The sequence below is a fragment of the Diadema antillarum genome, unplaced genomic scaffold, assembly GCF_040938485.1.
Source record: "Diadema antillarum isolate AM-2024a unplaced genomic scaffold, OU_Dant_1.0 seq00001233_RagTag, whole genome shotgun sequence".
Lineage (NCBI taxonomy): Eukaryota > Metazoa > Echinodermata > Echinoidea > Diadematoida > Diadematidae > Diadema > Diadema antillarum.
The window spans coordinates 455,714-473,825 of NW_027272021.1; the positions used below are offsets into that span (position 1 = coordinate 455,714).

Here is an 18,112-nt window from a genome sequence, read left to right on the forward strand (position 1 = left end):
CGGGATAAAATGTCTGGCTAGCTGTCTAAAATTTGCCAGCAGATTCTCACATTTACGCAAGATATCCTTCCTTGACTCACGTTCATCAAGCTAGTTATGACAAGCCCAAACATGCTGTCATTCCCTTTCCCGCTTGACTTTATCCAGCGTAATTGTAAGTAATGCATGAAGAGATTTTATTCAATCGATCAGTGTTTGTGTATTTTCAGTGATCAATTAATATGGCGCCGCCTCGTGGCGGACCCCCAGCTCAGCTCACTGATAATGGCGCGAAAGCGATGTCGTTTACTAATTCTGCTTAAGCGATGTGTTCACATCTACGGGAGCTAATAAACGCAAGACAGCGTGTCGTCCGTGTCAAACATATTCGTGTTTTATCAACGGCTATCTCTTGCGTGTTTGTTTGTATATGTGTCTGTATGTTGATGGTGTTATCTGAGATTATAATTCGTATTCAGCTATATTATTGTCACATGATTATTTAACAATCGTATCATTATGATAAGTGTTTTCCGTGAAATTCATTTGTTGTTGTTGTTGTGTTTATTTCTGCTTCCGCTGTATCTAACAATACCCCCTTCTCTTCTCTTCCTTCTTTCTCCCTTTGGTTTTTGTTTATCACGTTTATGTCCGTAATATGTATGCCTGGATGATGATAGTCTTTTGACAAGGATTCATGGCTGAATATTTTGTGCAAAAAATGACTGAAATGCTAAGGTTGTCACATGGATCAAAGGAGGAACAAGTCGTACGTTCGTCATGTCATGATCTTACCGCTAAGTAGATATTTTTTTTTACATCCGTATACAAGTCATTAAAGAAATTTTAACGCATAAATCCTTCTGCTGTCTTAGGCCAATAACGTGCGTGCTTCTATAACAATTTCTTATCATTTCCATGAGAGAGTGTGTGTGTGTGTCTGTGTGTGTGTGTGTGTCTGTGTGTGTCTCTGTGTGAAAAAAAAATGAACAGATATCGTGTATATTTGGGGGATGTGCGTCAGAAATTCAACATACGTTATTGCATTAACGTTATACACTAGTCAGTTGTATTCTGTACATTTTTTTCTTATAGTACATATTGTCATTATATAACCAGAAAATGATGATGATGATAATAATAACAATAATTTATACACCAGCCCAGCCCTCAACTTACTGTGATCATCTAAAAGAACTACAAAATAATGGTGTCACCAAGTCATGCTATTACCGAGTGCTATTAGGAAGAGTAATATTTCGTCTGGTATGCACTATTCACCGACTAGATAGCTACATCACCGCACTGACAATGCCGATTATTATAAGTATTATTGACACATGTGAGGTCACTGTGCTATATTGTTTACAAGAGGAACCACTTCCTTTTAAACCAGATTTTTAGAATTAGTTTTAGAGCACCAGTCATTTTAAAACATGACTTTGGTTCATTTTCATAAAAATAATGTATATATATATATATATATATATATATATATATATATATCTGCTATGGAAATAAGGCAAATTTTGACATGCGCAGTAAAAACAACTGTGTCCGTGGCTTCAGAATACCGATCTGCCTCTTTTCTATGCTTCTGCCTCGAAGGGGTCCTCGGAGGTATAATGTTTTCGAGTTGTCAGTCCATCTGTAATTAATTTTATGTACAACGTAAATTAATTAAAAAAAAATTGAGGTATCTTACTGAAACTTGGCCCATGTATGTATGAGTGAACGAAGCTGCGCCTATCAATTTATGTAAGCACATGCTCGAGGTCAAAAGTCATAGGTCAAGGTCAAATTTGAAAATTTCTGTATTTCCTCCATATCTCTGCAATGCCAGAAGGTATTTTCATGAAACTTAGTGTATACATCTATTACTAGATTCTCCAGAGAACTAGCAAAAGTCTTGTGCCATGGGGTCAAAGGTCAAAGATCAAATGAAAATGCTAAAGTATCACTTTTTCATCCATATTTCGGAAATCGCTCAAGTCATCTTCATGACACCTAGTACATATACATGTGTTGCCTGACAGTGATTCTTAAACAAACTTTGGGGTCATGGGGTCAAAGGTCAAGATCCGAGGTTAGGTTAAAATGCTAAAATCACAGTATTTTCTCCATTGATTAAATTTGATATATGCATTGCTGCAAAATGATCATGTAGGGGAAAATTATGTATATATATATATATATATATATATATATGTGTGTGTGTGTGTGTGTGTGTGTGTGTGTGTGTGTGTCTAAGCAGAAAATAATAATTTGGAGAATGGTGCAGATGATTGGGTGAAAGGTCAAGGATGAATTGTCTTAGATGAAGACTTACCACTACAATGCCCCCGTATCTGTGAAACTACACCCAAGCTTTAGGAGATGTAGCACAGTCTTGTTTAATCAGCTATTTGGCTCTTCAGCTGAAAATGGTCTCATGGTTATGAGGTCACATTTCAGCGAAATTGTACCTTAAAAGTGCGCAGCAAGTTTAATCATGGAAGTTATTAAGATTCCCAAATATTTGTTTGCAGAAACATTTGCCATCCGAAAGAAACTTTGTTCAAGGAGCATATAAAAATGTATACCTTATATAACCACTCGACACATTTTGGGGTTGTGCCATCAAATTTTTAAACATTTAACTTCAATTTCTTGCCAATCATGTAAAACTGTCGTCTCTCATTGTTAAGCTGTACTGTAGACCTATCGGGAGAATAATACGATATGGGGAGGCATACCAGTCACCATAGCAACAATTCTATTTTTATACCCCCGCCAAACGAAGTTTGAAGGGGGTATATAGGAATCAGCGGACGGTCGGGCGGTCGGTCGGGCGGTCGGGCGGTCGGGCGGTCGGGCGGTCGGTCCGTTGCAAATCTTGCGTCGCGAACTACTTCCTCAGTTTTCAACCGATTCCCATAAAACTTGGCACAGATGTGTGCCTTGGGTTGTAGATGTGCAAGACGTATTTTTTGACAGTACCCAAAAGTACGTTGCCATGGTAACGGCATATTATGGGCAAAAATGGGTACAAATCTTGCGTCGCGAACTCCTCCCACAGTTTTTGATCAATTTTTATGAAATTAGGTACAGATGTTCATCTGAATATGTTAATGTGCAAGACACATATTTCCGCAGTGGCAAAAAGTGCGTTGCCATGGTAACGGCATGTTATTGGTAAAATATAGGGCAAAATGCTTCATGGCAAAACTGCTTCATCAGTGTTCTTCCAATTCTCATGGAATTCATATTGAATGTTTGTCTTATGATATAGGTCAGCATGACACATTTCTTGACAGTGACAAAAAGTATGTTGCCATGGTAACAGCTCATATTATGAGCCAAAATGATGGAAAATTTTGTGTTGCAAACTACTTCCTCAGTTTTTGCCCAATTTCCATGAAACTTGGTACAGATGTGTGCCTTTGGTTGTAGATGTGCAAGACGCATTTTTTGACAGTACCCGAAAGTACGTTGCCATGGTAATGGCATATTAATGGCAGAAGATCAAGGAAAGATCTTGCGGATTTAACTACTTCCTCAGTTTTTTGACCAAAGCTTATGAAATGTGGCACACACCTTGATCTTAGTGGGAAGATGTGGAAGACATATTTTTCGGACGTGTCGGAAGCTGCGTTGCCATGGTAACGGCATATAAATGGCAGAAGATCGAGGAAAGACTTGCGGATTGAACTACTTCCTCTGTATTCGACTGAAACTCATGAAATGTGGCACACACATTGGTCGTGGTGGGAAGATGTGCAAGACATATTTTTTGGACGTGTCGGAAGCTGCGTTGCCATGGTAACGGCATATTAATGGCAGAAGATCAAGGAAAGATCTTGTGGATTGAACTACTTCCTCAGTTTTTGACAAAAGCTTGCGAAATGTGGCACACAATAGTCTTGGTGGGAAGATGTGCAAGACATATTTTTCGGACGTGTCGGAAGCTGCGTTGCCATGGTAACGGCATTTAAATGGCAGAAGATCAAGGAAAGATCATTCCTTGGGTAAGACTGTCGTCACGGGGCGGGGGTATTAATCACCTTCAGTGATATTTCTAGTTGGACTTGTTTTTAATCACTGCGTAGGACATGATGGATTTCTAAAATTTCAAAGTCGGTCAACTGAGGTATTATCAAGCATTGTCGATGCCCCCATTTCATGGAAAAATAGCCATGATCTACCGTACAATTTTAACCATGGAACAGGTATGTCATTTTTAATGATTAGTTGAAGGTTACAAATCTGGCATATCTATTATACACTTCACTCATATGTGTAGATCAGCTTAAAGATACCAGTATACTCTTGTGTGGTAGGATGTTCTGAAAGTAGGCACCATATTGGTCTGCTACTGTATGAAACCCTGACAGAATCAAGAAATAGCACATGACACCGCAGCATTACACTCCATGTTTATATCAGACGTTTTGTGAAATTCCTTCCTATGATGGATAAAACCTCAACAATCACCATATCTTTTCCCTTGATCAAATATCTGTCTCATTTATTTCTGCTTAATTTTGCATGGTATAATTCAGATGGTTTCAGCTATGTGAATATCAGTGATCAGGTGGATTAAATTGACATTAGCTGTGCACTTTATTGTTTCATGGTTTCTATATAAAGCCTCATTTAATTAAATCAAACTAGATATGGACTCCATGCATGGACTCTATCTACCAGACAATTAATCAAGTAGAAAAAAATAAATAGTGCCAATTATACTGGGTACAGGAATTGATATTGGCATATTACAATAGTCAAGCTGCATAGTAAGAAGCAGTGCAACACAAGTCCCTATATTGCCTTGACACTGGGAGTATAGATCTGATGATTAAGAATTGATTTTGCCCTCAAGTTGCTCACTAAATCATAAAATGGAGGGGCCCTATTTGATAGTGTGGAAGAATTGCCTTTTTAAGGAGACACCAAGCTTGAGTTGGCAACAGTAACAAACACTATTTGGTCAGATCGGATTCGTGTGCTTGCCCTCTGTATCGTGTCTAAATTAAGCAGCTTACTTCAGCCTCAGTGCTGTGGGGTGCGTGTGTGCCACTGAAAATAATCAGTTGATGGCCTACATCACTGAATTATCAAGTCAGTGCTCTGTGATTCCTAGAAAATAGCATCATACAAGTTTAATTTTCCATTGCCATCAGCAAAGGAGAACATAATGTGATATAAATTGAATGTATTATGGCTCTTATATAAATACATAAATTTTGCCAATGTATATGCTCTCTCACGCCTAGATAGTGCTTGCATTGTAATTACCAAAACAGCTAAAGTGCAAAGTGCACATTACTTGCAAAGTAATTCATCTTATTTGCCAGTAAATACTCTAGATCCCTGAATGGTGTGTAGATTATGTGTGTCTTGCAATTTTTATGATTCACTTACCACCAAAATACATATACATATACATATGTATATATATATATATATATATATATATATATATATATATATTTAGTGAATAAAAGTGAGACCCCCATGAGAATAACATGCCTAGTAGCACAAAAGCTTTTTGTGTAGCATCACAAGATCAACCCCCCAGCTCTGATGCCGCTCACTGGAGTGGTCCACTGAAGGGACCCCTGGCAACTTACACTGACAGTCACCCCAAATAAACATCCATCTGGTGTTAGTTGTCACTGGTGGCGACCCAGGATTGGATCCAACATCTTTGACTTCATCAGCCACCCTCGCCAGTTAGGCAAATGTTTAGTGACAACCCAAGATGCATCCTGATGTTAAACTACGCCACTTGTAGCACCCACAGTGTCACATCCAATTCGCCTTGGGATGAGATTGCGGCTGTTGGTACTTCCAGGAAAAAGGTGGTTGATCCTCCCCTGAAGGTTTGGTGAAATGGGAGCTAGCCTCTGACATGTTTGATTGGGGTGGGGGAGGAAAGTCAGCATGATTTAACTTTCATTTGTTGTACTTGATTCCCTGGATAAATGGAGGTGTGTCATGTTTTCAGGGCCTGCTGATTGCAGTTGAAAGTTACTCCATCGACGTTAACCCATTTCATGAACGGAACATGCAATACTTTCAATAACTGTGAGCAACATTAGATGAGTTGAAAGCTGTTATAATTTTTTTTTTAACCCGTAGAGGAAAAGTTTGAGAGTTATAAAAAGGTAAAGAATCTGTAAGGTCAAGCTGGTAGTTGTATTTTTAGAAATGCTTGTTACTAATGCTTCACAATTTTGTGGGAAAAACAAAGCAAGCTCCATGCAATATGTAAGACCTTATATGTGAAGCATTTTGTAGTCTGTCAATTAGTTAATAGACCTCGCCTAAGTGAAGCATGGAAGTGTTGAATAGCATTTATTATGACCAAGATGAAAACAAAGAAACATTGAAAGTCTCTGTCAATATTGAACTCATAATCACAGTTAGGTTTGCCAGACATGTCTATACAAAGCCTGGAAACCAAAATGAAATTTATCAGATGTATTTATTCCTTGTCTTGGAAGCTAAAGGCAGACTTACTGAAAGAAAAAAAGATAACCTACACTAGCTATAGGCTGATTTACAATCTGCAGGATCCAGCAGAAATTTAGATGACATTCAAGAGGGTACAGCTGTACCTTTAAGAAAAATGAAAAGATTGTGTGCTGAGAGGAAGCTTTGAGGACTGGAGCACCTGAAAAGATGTCAGGCAGCTGAAGCACTCAACTCAAGCTTGCCATGGCACGCATGCAAGAAGCAGCAGCAGCAGCAACAAGATGCGCAGTGAGCCACGGCATCCGATATTCCTGGCATGCAGTCCGTCTTGGGCTGCGCCCTGCACCCTGTACCAGGCCAGGACTCCCCGTCGGGCGGGGCTCGCAAGGCGGGGCGATCACTCCACTATCAGTGCCCCTCAAAATTAGATCCAGGCAAATTGAATTTGACATGAAAAAAGCCACTCAATTACAGAGGCACGCTAGGCGAGGTATCCCGGCACACCCGCAAGCCCGGGACATTTTTTATGCTAGAGCAGAAACCATACTCCAGACTCTCCATATGGGGCTGGCGCCAGGCTGCTGCTGGGTTGGGAAGTCTCCATCGGGGCTTAAACAAACAGGTAAATGGGACAGCGCAGAGTTGGGAACACTTATAGGATGCTATCAAGGGGTGCTCTCACACCTGCCTGTAAACATCCAAAAAACAGAGTTCAAAGGAGTGTCAGCTGCAATTACCATTTTCTGCATTGTCCTATAGTTATCTTCTTGATATAGCATCCACTTACTGATATATAAGAAAAAAGAATATGCAGAGGTTACGTCCTTGATACATTCCACTTCAATTAACCTTAGATCTGGCCACACCTCTAACATAATCTTCCGTTTCAGTCAGCCAACACCTATTTGAACACTTGTCTCGTACCTAAGAGCAGAGTGAAAAACACAAGGGAGACACCACCTTTGTGCCTCTCGGTCACCATGCTTCTTCCAGCTACCACACTCTTGTCACACCCATCAGCGGCTGTCACCTGAACAGTGGGGGCAATTAAAAATCTTGGCACACAAAACTCTCCAACATTGCTTGACTACCATCACCACATTCTCTGCAGGCTACGCAGGTCATGACAACAGCTTCTTGTATCCATCAACTATCATTCTCACACTAACTTGCGACTTGTCTACAACAGGACCCAATAATGACGATGCTCAGATCATCACACTTGTTTCTGTAACATGTTTTGTTCAAGCACATTTGTGAGCACTGTCATGTGAATAGTCCCGCATCCATTCCCCATCCCACCATCTGCTCAACGATAGCTGGATGCTGAGACACTGCCGTGAATGGAAACTTCAGTGGGGTTGGTTACGACCCCCTGCTTCTCACACGTGAACCCCAATCCTGACCCTGGTTCCACCAGTGATGTAAATAAATAAACAGATTGGCAGGAAAAACCTAGACTGTAGTTAGAGAGTTAAAATAACTCCGGGCTGCATGTGATTGCTGGTTATTTTCAGGGGTGGTACTCTTGCAGGGGGAAAGTGGTAGAAAAGATGGCAAAAGCCTAATTGCAGTCACTCTCCATCGAGATGGTGGGGGGTAGGGGAGGCAATCATAGACTTATAAGAAAATGTAATTCTTTATGGAATATCAATTTATCAGCAATTTTACATTTGATAGTATATGTTTAGAGATTTCTTTTTTTATGACGACTGTGCCCACGTAAGAGCCTACCGAGAAATCGACCTATGTCAATATTTGTTGTTCCTGTGACTTGCAGTCATGACTTTAACCCATTGAAGGCGCATTTCCATTCACCCCACCCTTAAGAATACTTGAGACTGGTCTTCAACCAGTATAACAGAATGCTTAGTCTATGCTAGATCAAGTGTGCAGCAGTATCAGCAGGGATGCCAAGTTCAACATTTTTTTTTGAGTGAGATTTTCAAGATTCGGCATCTCGGCGAGCGAATGTGCGCGCGAGCGAGGGTGTAGGAGGGGTTTTCCCCCTGTGGCCTCCCACGGTAGGGATCTTTTTCAATTTTTAGCTCTTAATGGTATGATCAGGTGCATACTTAAGTGACTATTTTTTACGTATTTTGAAAGACAAAAGGAAAATATACATTCAATTGCAACTGTCACTTTAATCTCTTGAGCTATGCTCCTTATTGTAGGCCCAAGTTGCAGACTTTGCCCGATGCGTGAGAAAAATGGGTGTCATGCGTGAGATCGTGAGACAGACCCTAAATGCTTGAGTCTCACTCAGAATGCGTGAGACTTGGTAGCTCTGTATCAGTCTGTGATCTAAATGCAAATGTGACACAGTGCAATTCATACACAGATCAGATTTTCCTCTCTGGTAATGTATAGCACACACACACACACACACACACACACACAAGGAGGAGGGTTCTCTCTAACCATGGATTACATGCATTATCAAGACACAGCCATGAGTATGTTATTGGAGCAGATTATAGCCTGATTGCATTTCATTCCAATCTGGCACCTAGGTCATTAGTGTGATGATAATATGTTGTTCCTACAAACAGACCAACTCTCATTTGTGAGTAGTATTTTGATTGAAGGGAGAAAGAGGTTCTCTGCTTCTCAGAACTAGAGTTTCAAGGGTATATGTGTGGAAGAGGAATGCATGTAATATATAGTACAATGTATGTTACATGAAAACCCTAATGTAAACCTTTTACCATTCTGTTTGTCTCATTTTATTCTTTTCATGAAAACCAACATGAACATCAGGAAGAATTGCCCTTAAAGAAGAAAAAATGTCACATGTATGTAACATAATGTAACAATTGCCCTTTCACATGAGCATTTATCAAATCTTGGCAATGATGATATGCCTGTGTGATTAACTAGTCAAAGTAATAAGACCAACTGTGGGAATGTAGTGCACACTATGCCCTGTGTGGCCAGTGTAAAATGGTCCGTGTAGTAGTTTACTATGTTTAAAAATGCAAAGAATTTACTCGAAGTATGTTTCTTGGACACTCTGCATTGGCATGGCATTGTTATTGCAGTAAGTTTTACTTTTGTTATGGCTCTAAGTTTTACTTGTGTTGAAAAAAGTTCAGTCAGGCTGGAGTAAGGAATTGTAGAGGGCTAAAGGCATAGCAGATGACAGAGACACAGAGGTGGAATTAGTTATAACAACACACTATGTTTGTTTTCATTTACGGTCTTTTACATTTGACTAAGAATTTCAAAACGCAGAAATTTTATGTGTTCTGAAGAAAGGAGATTGGCTGTTCCACAAAGATTCAATCTAAATGCAAATCAACTGATTCAAGAGATGTACATTTGATACTTGTCAGAAACTCTTTGTCAGCCGAGACTTTTCACAGGTCTGTGTTTTCACAGATCTGATAAATGCGTCAGTTTTGGAGTAGACTAGCGAGTCGTCTACTTCTTCAGATCCTCTCATGTCCCGGTAGGAACTGTGTGTGATTAGATGGGTTTTTTTTTTTCTAAGAGATCCAGCAAAACACTCATATTGAAGTGTGGGAACCTGAGAGTGACATATCACTGGTATGACTGTTATCTCATCTGAGGTATACAGGTGTATATGTATGTGTATAAATGTATGTATATATGTATATGATATGAGACAAACTACAACACTATACAGTGTAACTGTGATGTTAAAAAAGAGCCTCAGGAAGCATGAGGTTGAAGAAGAGTTAAACAATAAATGTTACTTGAAAAGTGATCTCCATCCTTGCTAAAGGATGAGATCATTTGTGGGGTTGAGCTCAGTCTGGCTTTGTATCAGATTAATTTACAGGCCTTTTTGTCACTGATTTATCTATTCATTTTACTCACCGAACCTACAGAACTTCTATCAGAAATCCAATTTTGGGCTTGAATTACCCTATAGCTTTTGCAGCACAAAAGAATATACATGCATAGGTTTTGCACTTTATAAATTGATAAATTATATTACATTATATTATATACATATATCATTTGCAATATCATTGCTTACAGCAGACAGTGATGGTAACAATACCTTGGTAAAAAGTGGGAAGGTTTTGCAGTGAGCTCTGTATGACCTTTGAACCCAGTGTCTAAATCTGTTCTCTCCTTCACTCTCATTCACTCTCATTCATACAGGTTCTGCAGTACACTGATGGCTTGCATGGAAGATGGCACTTCAACGACATCAGGGCTGTCTTCTCCAGGCGGTACCTACTCCAGAACACAGCAGTTGAGATCTTCCTAGCAAACAGAAGTGAGTATTGAGAACGCTCTGTGTGAATCAGCACATTGTAGGTCCAGTCATGAGTGACAAGACTATTGGATGGTCATTTTAAACTGACAGTATGTGTTGCCCTGTTCTGCCAGGAGATAAAGTGCAAATTCCCCCCCCCCTTTGTCTTCCTCCTGATTTTGCCTTCTATTAATACATTTAGAATGTGACAGTATTAGATAAATCCACAAAATAGAATTCTTTTAATGAAAAGTACACATTCCCTTGACCTAGTACTGACATTTTGTTAAGGGTGATGTCATTTTCCCTGCCTTCTGAAGGAGATAAGTCAAATGCCTTTTCATTATTCTGGAAAAAAATATGTGCAGATTTTTTTTGATTTTTTTTTTTTTTTTTTTGGGGGGGGGATCTCTTTACTGTTATGACATATTGTAGTCTTCCACTTCAGGCACGAAAGCACATGGATTTGACCAAAATTTTAAAATTCCTCCTGTTTGATTGGATTGTCTGGTTTCCTCACACTTCACTGATGTGTCCCACTAAGATTTTTTGCATTCATTGAATCCATGTAAATGTTTTTGAGAAAATCCCCCTGTGATGGCATGGTGACAGATTCTGACCCCTCAAAGTAGAGGCAAATGCACGTAAAAACTAGGTTTGTGACAGTTTGGTTGTATTTATAAATGGCTCATAGGTATATGCATGAGATATCTAGACCATCCATGTATAGAGTTTTCATTAGCCATCATATATTAGAACACAAAGAAAACAAAAGAAGATTTTTTACAAATCCTTTGAAAGATTCCAATCAAAGCTTGTTCAAAGTCACTCCTTCATCTAATCACCTACTAAACAAATGATTTTTTTTTTGCGGGCTTTTTAGGCCACAAAAATCATCCAATTTCATTTTTTGGCAGCCTGAAAAAATAAAAAAGGCATAAAAAGATTAAGATTGTTTTACCTAAACCATGATAGCCATTCAAAGAGTGGTATAGGTATAACAGAGTCCTTCGAATACCACATACTGTGACTAAGAAGAAAGATAGGAAAACATGTATAAAGGAAATGATTTATAAAACATTCAAGTATTCATAAACCAAGATAATTATGTAGAAATTGGCAAGTATGATAGAGGGCTTCAAATGTCAAATATTGTGACTATATATATAAGTTCACTCAGTCTAACATTTTCAGTATTGAATTGAGGAATGAGCATGAGTTTCCATGATACCACATTTTCATGAAGTGGTCACATTTAGTATACAGGTATACCTAGTTCTATTATTGGATAGTTAACATTTGGCTTTGAGAAAAAAAAAACAGTTTAGCCAAATTTAGCCATAAATGGACTGAGTTTGGCATGAAAACTAGCAATAATCTGGCAACCCTGCTAGTGGCAGCTAGCTGATTTTTCAGAAATGCATGTAGCTATCAAGCACTGAGCCACGAGATATTCTCCCCTACAACAAGATGAGAAAACACATAAAAACAAGGTACACACTCACAAATGCCACCAAAACATATAAGTTCTTTATTAAAAGTAGTGGCCAGACATCTTCTGTCTGATGTCTCCAGGCCAAACTGGGCCACTGCTAATGTCAAGCCTTGGGTACAGAAGTATTTTTATTGTCACAATTGTTATGTAATGACATGATTACAATTAGTTTTACTTGTTCAAACAAGTGCCTTTCACTCTGGTCATTGTTTCCCTTCTTCATGTCAAACTCCTGACAGCCAAACATTCAGCTGTGAATATGGAATATATAACTTTAATAACCACCATAGTTTGTGTTTATACTGGAGAACCAATTCTTTAATATATGGTGTATCTGTGGCAGATGGTGCAGAGGGCAATAGTATGTTTTGTGAACTTTACACCAGTGCCACAATGTTGTGAATACTTTTCTGAGGGGTAAGCTTTGCAACACTGTCACAGCATCAACCTTCTTTTTATTTCTGCACACATTTCAATTTTTGGGTGTGCTGTGAACATTGATGGAAGAGAGTTAGGGTGATTGGGAACACAGTTTGACATACTGTCACAGGGTTAAATGCCAGTTCTGTACAAAATCTCTGTCTCAATCTTGTCTGACAATCTCACTTGAAGTTTTACTAAGAAGCATATACAGTAACTTTTGACCACCAGAAATGATGCCAGATCTGCGGGTCATGGCAAGTTTGTCTCAGGTCTCTCCTCCTTTTTTACCAAATATATCCTCCAAAGCCCTGTCTACTGCTTGCCAGAGATGCCAACCTACTAAAGAGCTATCAAAACATTTGACTCTTTAGAGAGGATTCTCTGTGAGTCTGAGGAGGCTCAGGTTTGTCACACAGCATGATCCTGCTCTGCTTTCACCAGTTATTGTCACAAATGTCAGGTGATGTGAAAAGTTACTGTTGCCAGTGGCCATTGGTGAATACAGTGTAAATCCCTCAGGTACATATCCATTACATTTCATAATCGAAATACAGATAACACATATACTTAACAGAACCCTTTCTCCAATCCCCAAGTAACCCGTCCGAAGTTGTTTTTTACCCAAATTTGAAGCTTACAGTCAGACCATTAAGTTATGTTACTCCCGCACGCACTGCGCACGGGGCTGCTTCGTGCGGCTGCGTGCGGTTTCGCACGGGTGCGTGCGGCTCCGTGCCATTTCGTACGGCCTCGTGCGGGTGCGTGCGCTTCTGTACGCCCCCGTGCGACCCCGTGCGACCTCGTGCGCCTCCGTGCGGCTGCGTGCCAGTCAGTGCGCCTCCGTGCGGCTGCGTGCCACCGTCGAGTGCGGACCATCTGGCACGCTACCGTGCGAGGTGTTGGCACGGTACCGTGCGTGGTGTTGGCACGCTACCGTGCGAGTCCGTGCGAATCCAGCATCCTGCTAGTCCCGATACGGGACTCTTTTTTTTTCACCCTCTCATACGCCCTCATTGGTGGTAGCGCGAAGTCTTCTCGATCGCGACAGTCCACGCATCGCGTGAGTCCACTAATTGCTGCCCCCGAAAAAAAAAAGAAAAGAAAAAAGATCTACACTTGGTCTCTCCTTATACTTCACGCCCTCAACGACGGTATTTCCGTGTGCAATATTGCTAATACCATACACACCGTAATAGTACACACCGTATACGAAGGCAGTCCAGGCAGTGGACTAGCATCCTGCGTGCGAATCCATTGGAGGCCGTGCGTGCATGCATTGTAAATAATAATGTCCCCTTTGTAAGTGTGTGCTCATGACTATGTGTGCGCCTGCGTGTCCATGTCTGTGGATCCGTGCCCATGCCTGTGTGCCTGCAAGCGATCGCGAGAAGACGATGCGATGTACACACTGTACAATGTTCAATGAAAGCCCTTACAAGTGTGTGCAACTGCGTATTACATGTAAACACTCATGCCTGTCCAAAAATGGACGATTTTCTACATTGCAGAGATCACTGCCAATCTTTCTAAAAATATGGAGTACCATCACCGTGTGTACATGTATCTCTCCTTGAAAAGAAATTGGAAAAATTGTGTGGTTGTATGTGTGTCTTTATCACTCGATAACTTGAACAGTGTAGAAATAATTATGGTAATAATGACAATTAACAACAACAACAACAACAGAGAAAAGCTATTGTATAATTACATTAAGGGAACCATTTGTTGATGATGATGATGATGTTGATGATGACTCAAAAGGTAGTAATAAATGTACATTGTAGATGTTCCATATTGTTGCATTATCAGTATGGTGTATTAGTATTTTTACTATTTTTGCCTCCCGTTCCTTCCGCAATTCTCTGAGTGCCTTTAATGCCCCCAAACGAGATTCTTTTCGCCCGTCGACAGAGAGGCACACAGGTAGTCCATGGGCCAAGAGCCGAAAAATGGGTTGTTGGTACCACCCGAGGTGGCAAAACCTTTTTGGTGTCATTTTGTTTGTCGGACATAGATATGCTTATCAAGCTATGATAGCATTTCCAAATGAGTAGCTTAGTCATAATAAATGAATTTTTAACCAATTTGGTCTCGTTTTTATATCCCTATACTTCTGAATCGAAACTAACCGCTATACAAATACGAGCACTGCCTTCTGTATGTCCACAGGTGTTCTGTTGTAAACGCGGTGCGCTTAGTCTTTATTCAAGGCAGCGAAGGGAATATCCAAAGGGTTATGATGTCCACAGCTGTCACGCGGTGCGCTTAGTCTTTATCTAGAACAATGTACCGTTATCATTATCTAAAGTTCCTAATAAAAGGGATTATCTATACTGTTTTTATACCACCCTCTCAACAAATACATCAGTTTTAAACAAAAACCACTCTGTTCATTTACAACATTATTAATTATAATGTATTGTAGTGTACCGGTACATTGTTTTTGCATAATCTTTCATTGTTGGATGGAAATAAAGCGACATTGGCGTGGTATTAGCGTTTTCAACGTAGCTTTTTCACCGGAAAATGATAAATAATTGAAAAAGACGCTAAAATTCACGAGAAATTGCTTTTTTGTTGTTGTTGTTTTTAGATAAAGGGATATACACTGTATCATAAGCTTTGGATATTTCCTTCGCCGTCTTGAATATTAGACTAAGCGCTGTGGACATCATAACCCTTGGATATTCCCATCGCTGCCTTGAATAAAGACTAAGCGCACCGCGTTTACAACAGAACACCTGTGAACATACAGAAGACAGTGTTCTTCTTTGTATAGCGGTTGGTCTCGATTCAGAAGTACAGGGATATAACAACGAAACCAAATTGGTTTAAAATTCATTTACTATGACTAAGCTACTCATTTGGAAATGCTATCATAGCTTGATAAGCATATCTATGCCCGACAAACAAAATGACACCAAAAAGGTATTGCCACCTCAGATGGTACCAATATCTGGCCTGGCCCATGGACTAAGGTTGGTAATCCAGCTGTGTGAAGGCAGTCAAGCGGTTCATTGTGTTCCCCTTTCTACGGTCAACTACATGTGCTCGTGAACAATGGAAATATCGATCGGGTGCGAGGTATGAATAGAGCGTGCGCTGATGAGCTCTCAGAATCTTTTGTTCTACACAAAACCAGGTACCTGAATGAGGTGACTGGGGTCAGCGAACCCGCATTTCTAACTCATTTCAGCCTTGATCATTTTATGGACATGTTCGTACGAGTTTACAGCAGAACAAGCAAAAAACTAAATCAGGAAAAGGTACATAATACTGTAAACCCCCCCTTTTTTTTTTCAAAGAGCAGGAGAACAAATCCTGATAGAATAAACTCAGATCTTTTTATCAAACCCACTTTTCTGAGCATTTTAACACAAAGAAAAATGAATTTAGGCCACTGAAGCAGGCACCCTTGTCTTCATTTTGGGAACCTGGTAAACCAGGTTCCCGTATATCAGTTGCTCCCACGGGAACCTGGTAAACAAGGTTCCCGTAAGGAATGGATTAAAACACACACACACACACACATTCTTTGTCCTTTCTGATATTCCCCCAAAGTCTTGAAATATATGTAGAGCTTACACATTGTCGTAAGCAGGAGATTAAAAAAAAACATCGTCGCTGCAGGATAGGTCGGTATATTAACAGTTTCCGTCTCGATTGGTTTGTAATCTTGGCAAAATACTGACAACTACTAGATTGCTAGAAGAGAGCGAAGTCATATGTGGATTTAAAACGTTTCTTGTGATGCCCCTTTGATAATGATCGATTAACCCGCGAGTATCGTAAAAACAAACAAACGAACAAATACCTCGGGAAAATCCGATTTGTGACTGGTTCACCATAACATTCGCGCCTATCGCGTGCATGTGTATTTGCGTAATTGTTGGATGTTGACTGGATATTGGTAAGCTGGCTTAGTGCATTGTGGGAATGTGGGTAAATAAACATCCATCATGGCGGTTTGAACGATTTGCCGATCGATGCATTGAATAGTGTTATGTATGGTGTGGTTTGTTTTCAGCCTAGTTTGGCACTTTCTGATGATGAAGCACAATCATGTCATATTTATACTTCTTTGTCATACAACTTGTACCTCGCATCCGGTGTATCGGATTATTATTAACCATGCATTGTTCCATTGCGCTGACGGGGGAACTAATCCATGAAGAACAACCTCGGGAGATTGTTACGATAATCAAAACTGTTTTGGGCTTTCGGCATCTGAAAAACATTATTCTAGCTCTTGACTTGACTCCGCCACTAATTAATATAACGTAACCCTCACTAAAAGAACGCATTGTGCCACACATAAAAGGCGGATTACACCTCTGAAAGCCATCATCGGCGACCAGGCTTCTAGAAATGTCTTTTGTATCGATACAGTACTGAGGTCATACTCCAGCCAAATGTTTTGATAAAATCATTAGTCTACCTGAAATGAGAATCAAGGAACGAACTGATCCCCCTTTTTTGTTTTGTTGAGTGAACGCTCCCTACATCCCCTTACCCACAAGAAGGCTACGACCACATAGGAGCAAGTGCGCTGTTAGCTGTCGTGCTTGAAACAAACCACGGGCATTATACATACATATATATGTATATATATATATATATATATATATATATATATATATATATATACATATATTAATGAATTTAAATATACATTCATATATATATATATATATATATATATATATATATATATATATACAAATATATATAGATATTGATTGAATCGTTTCTTTACTCAAGAAAATGTTTTACATTACACCACCGGTCTAGTTATCCCAAGGTTTCTTTGAAAATGCTGCAAGCATCAAAATATCAAACATCGTAATTTCTATATACAATTTCCCGTGAATGCTAAGCGTATGAGAGAAAGAGATATAGAAAAGAACAAAAAACTTCAGCCATATGTCTTGTTTCTCGCTTTATTGCAGCGTATGTCATTGTCGAAGTATAAATGCTATGATAAATGTTTGTAACAACCACATGAGAACTTGCACATTCGATTCCCAACAACCATTAAATCATTGGGGTCCGTAAAAAAGGTTACATAATACATACGAAGCACCTCATTATAATGTATTCGATGGACCGGTGCAGAAAAAACTGGCTGTCTGTAATCGGCCTTTGAACATCTCTATTATGCTCATAATCCCCGACTTTTCAGATGGCGGCTACGAGCGCGTCCAGGGATGTTTTTGTATCAACGTTCTGATTATTCATGGAGGTACAATGTAACCTGATACTCTGGCCACCTGGTCTATTCAAAGTATTCTTGCGTAATACACGCGCGTAATTATGTTAGGCTGTGTTTCACCATGATGAATATATAGGACCCCATAGTAGCAATATCGGCTCTTGCGTTGTATGAATGCTATACAGGGATCCTCCATTTGGTTCGTTGGCCAAGTAGATTCTTTTAACGATCTTATAAGCAGGCTGTCATTCATAAGTATGACAGAAAAAACAACAACTTCAAGCAACAACAAGTTGAGTTTCGCGAACTAATC

The 18,112-nt window shown here is 39.7% G+C and overlaps 1 protein-coding gene across 10 annotated transcripts in view; it reads left to right on the forward strand.

The window, feature by feature from the left end:
* The window catches only part of LOC139745071 (neurobeachin-like), a 444,680-nt gene that overhangs the window by 384,504 nt on the left and 42,064 nt on the right, over window positions 1-18,112 (forward strand). For all 10 annotated transcript variants that reach the window (XM_071655484.1, XM_071655489.1, XM_071655485.1 and 7 more), the window contains one exon: window positions 10,573-10,690. In XM_071655484.1, the coding sequence (XP_071511585.1) occupies window positions 10,573-10,690 (118 nt within the window). The remainder of the gene's footprint in view (window positions 1-10,572; window positions 10,691-18,112) is intronic.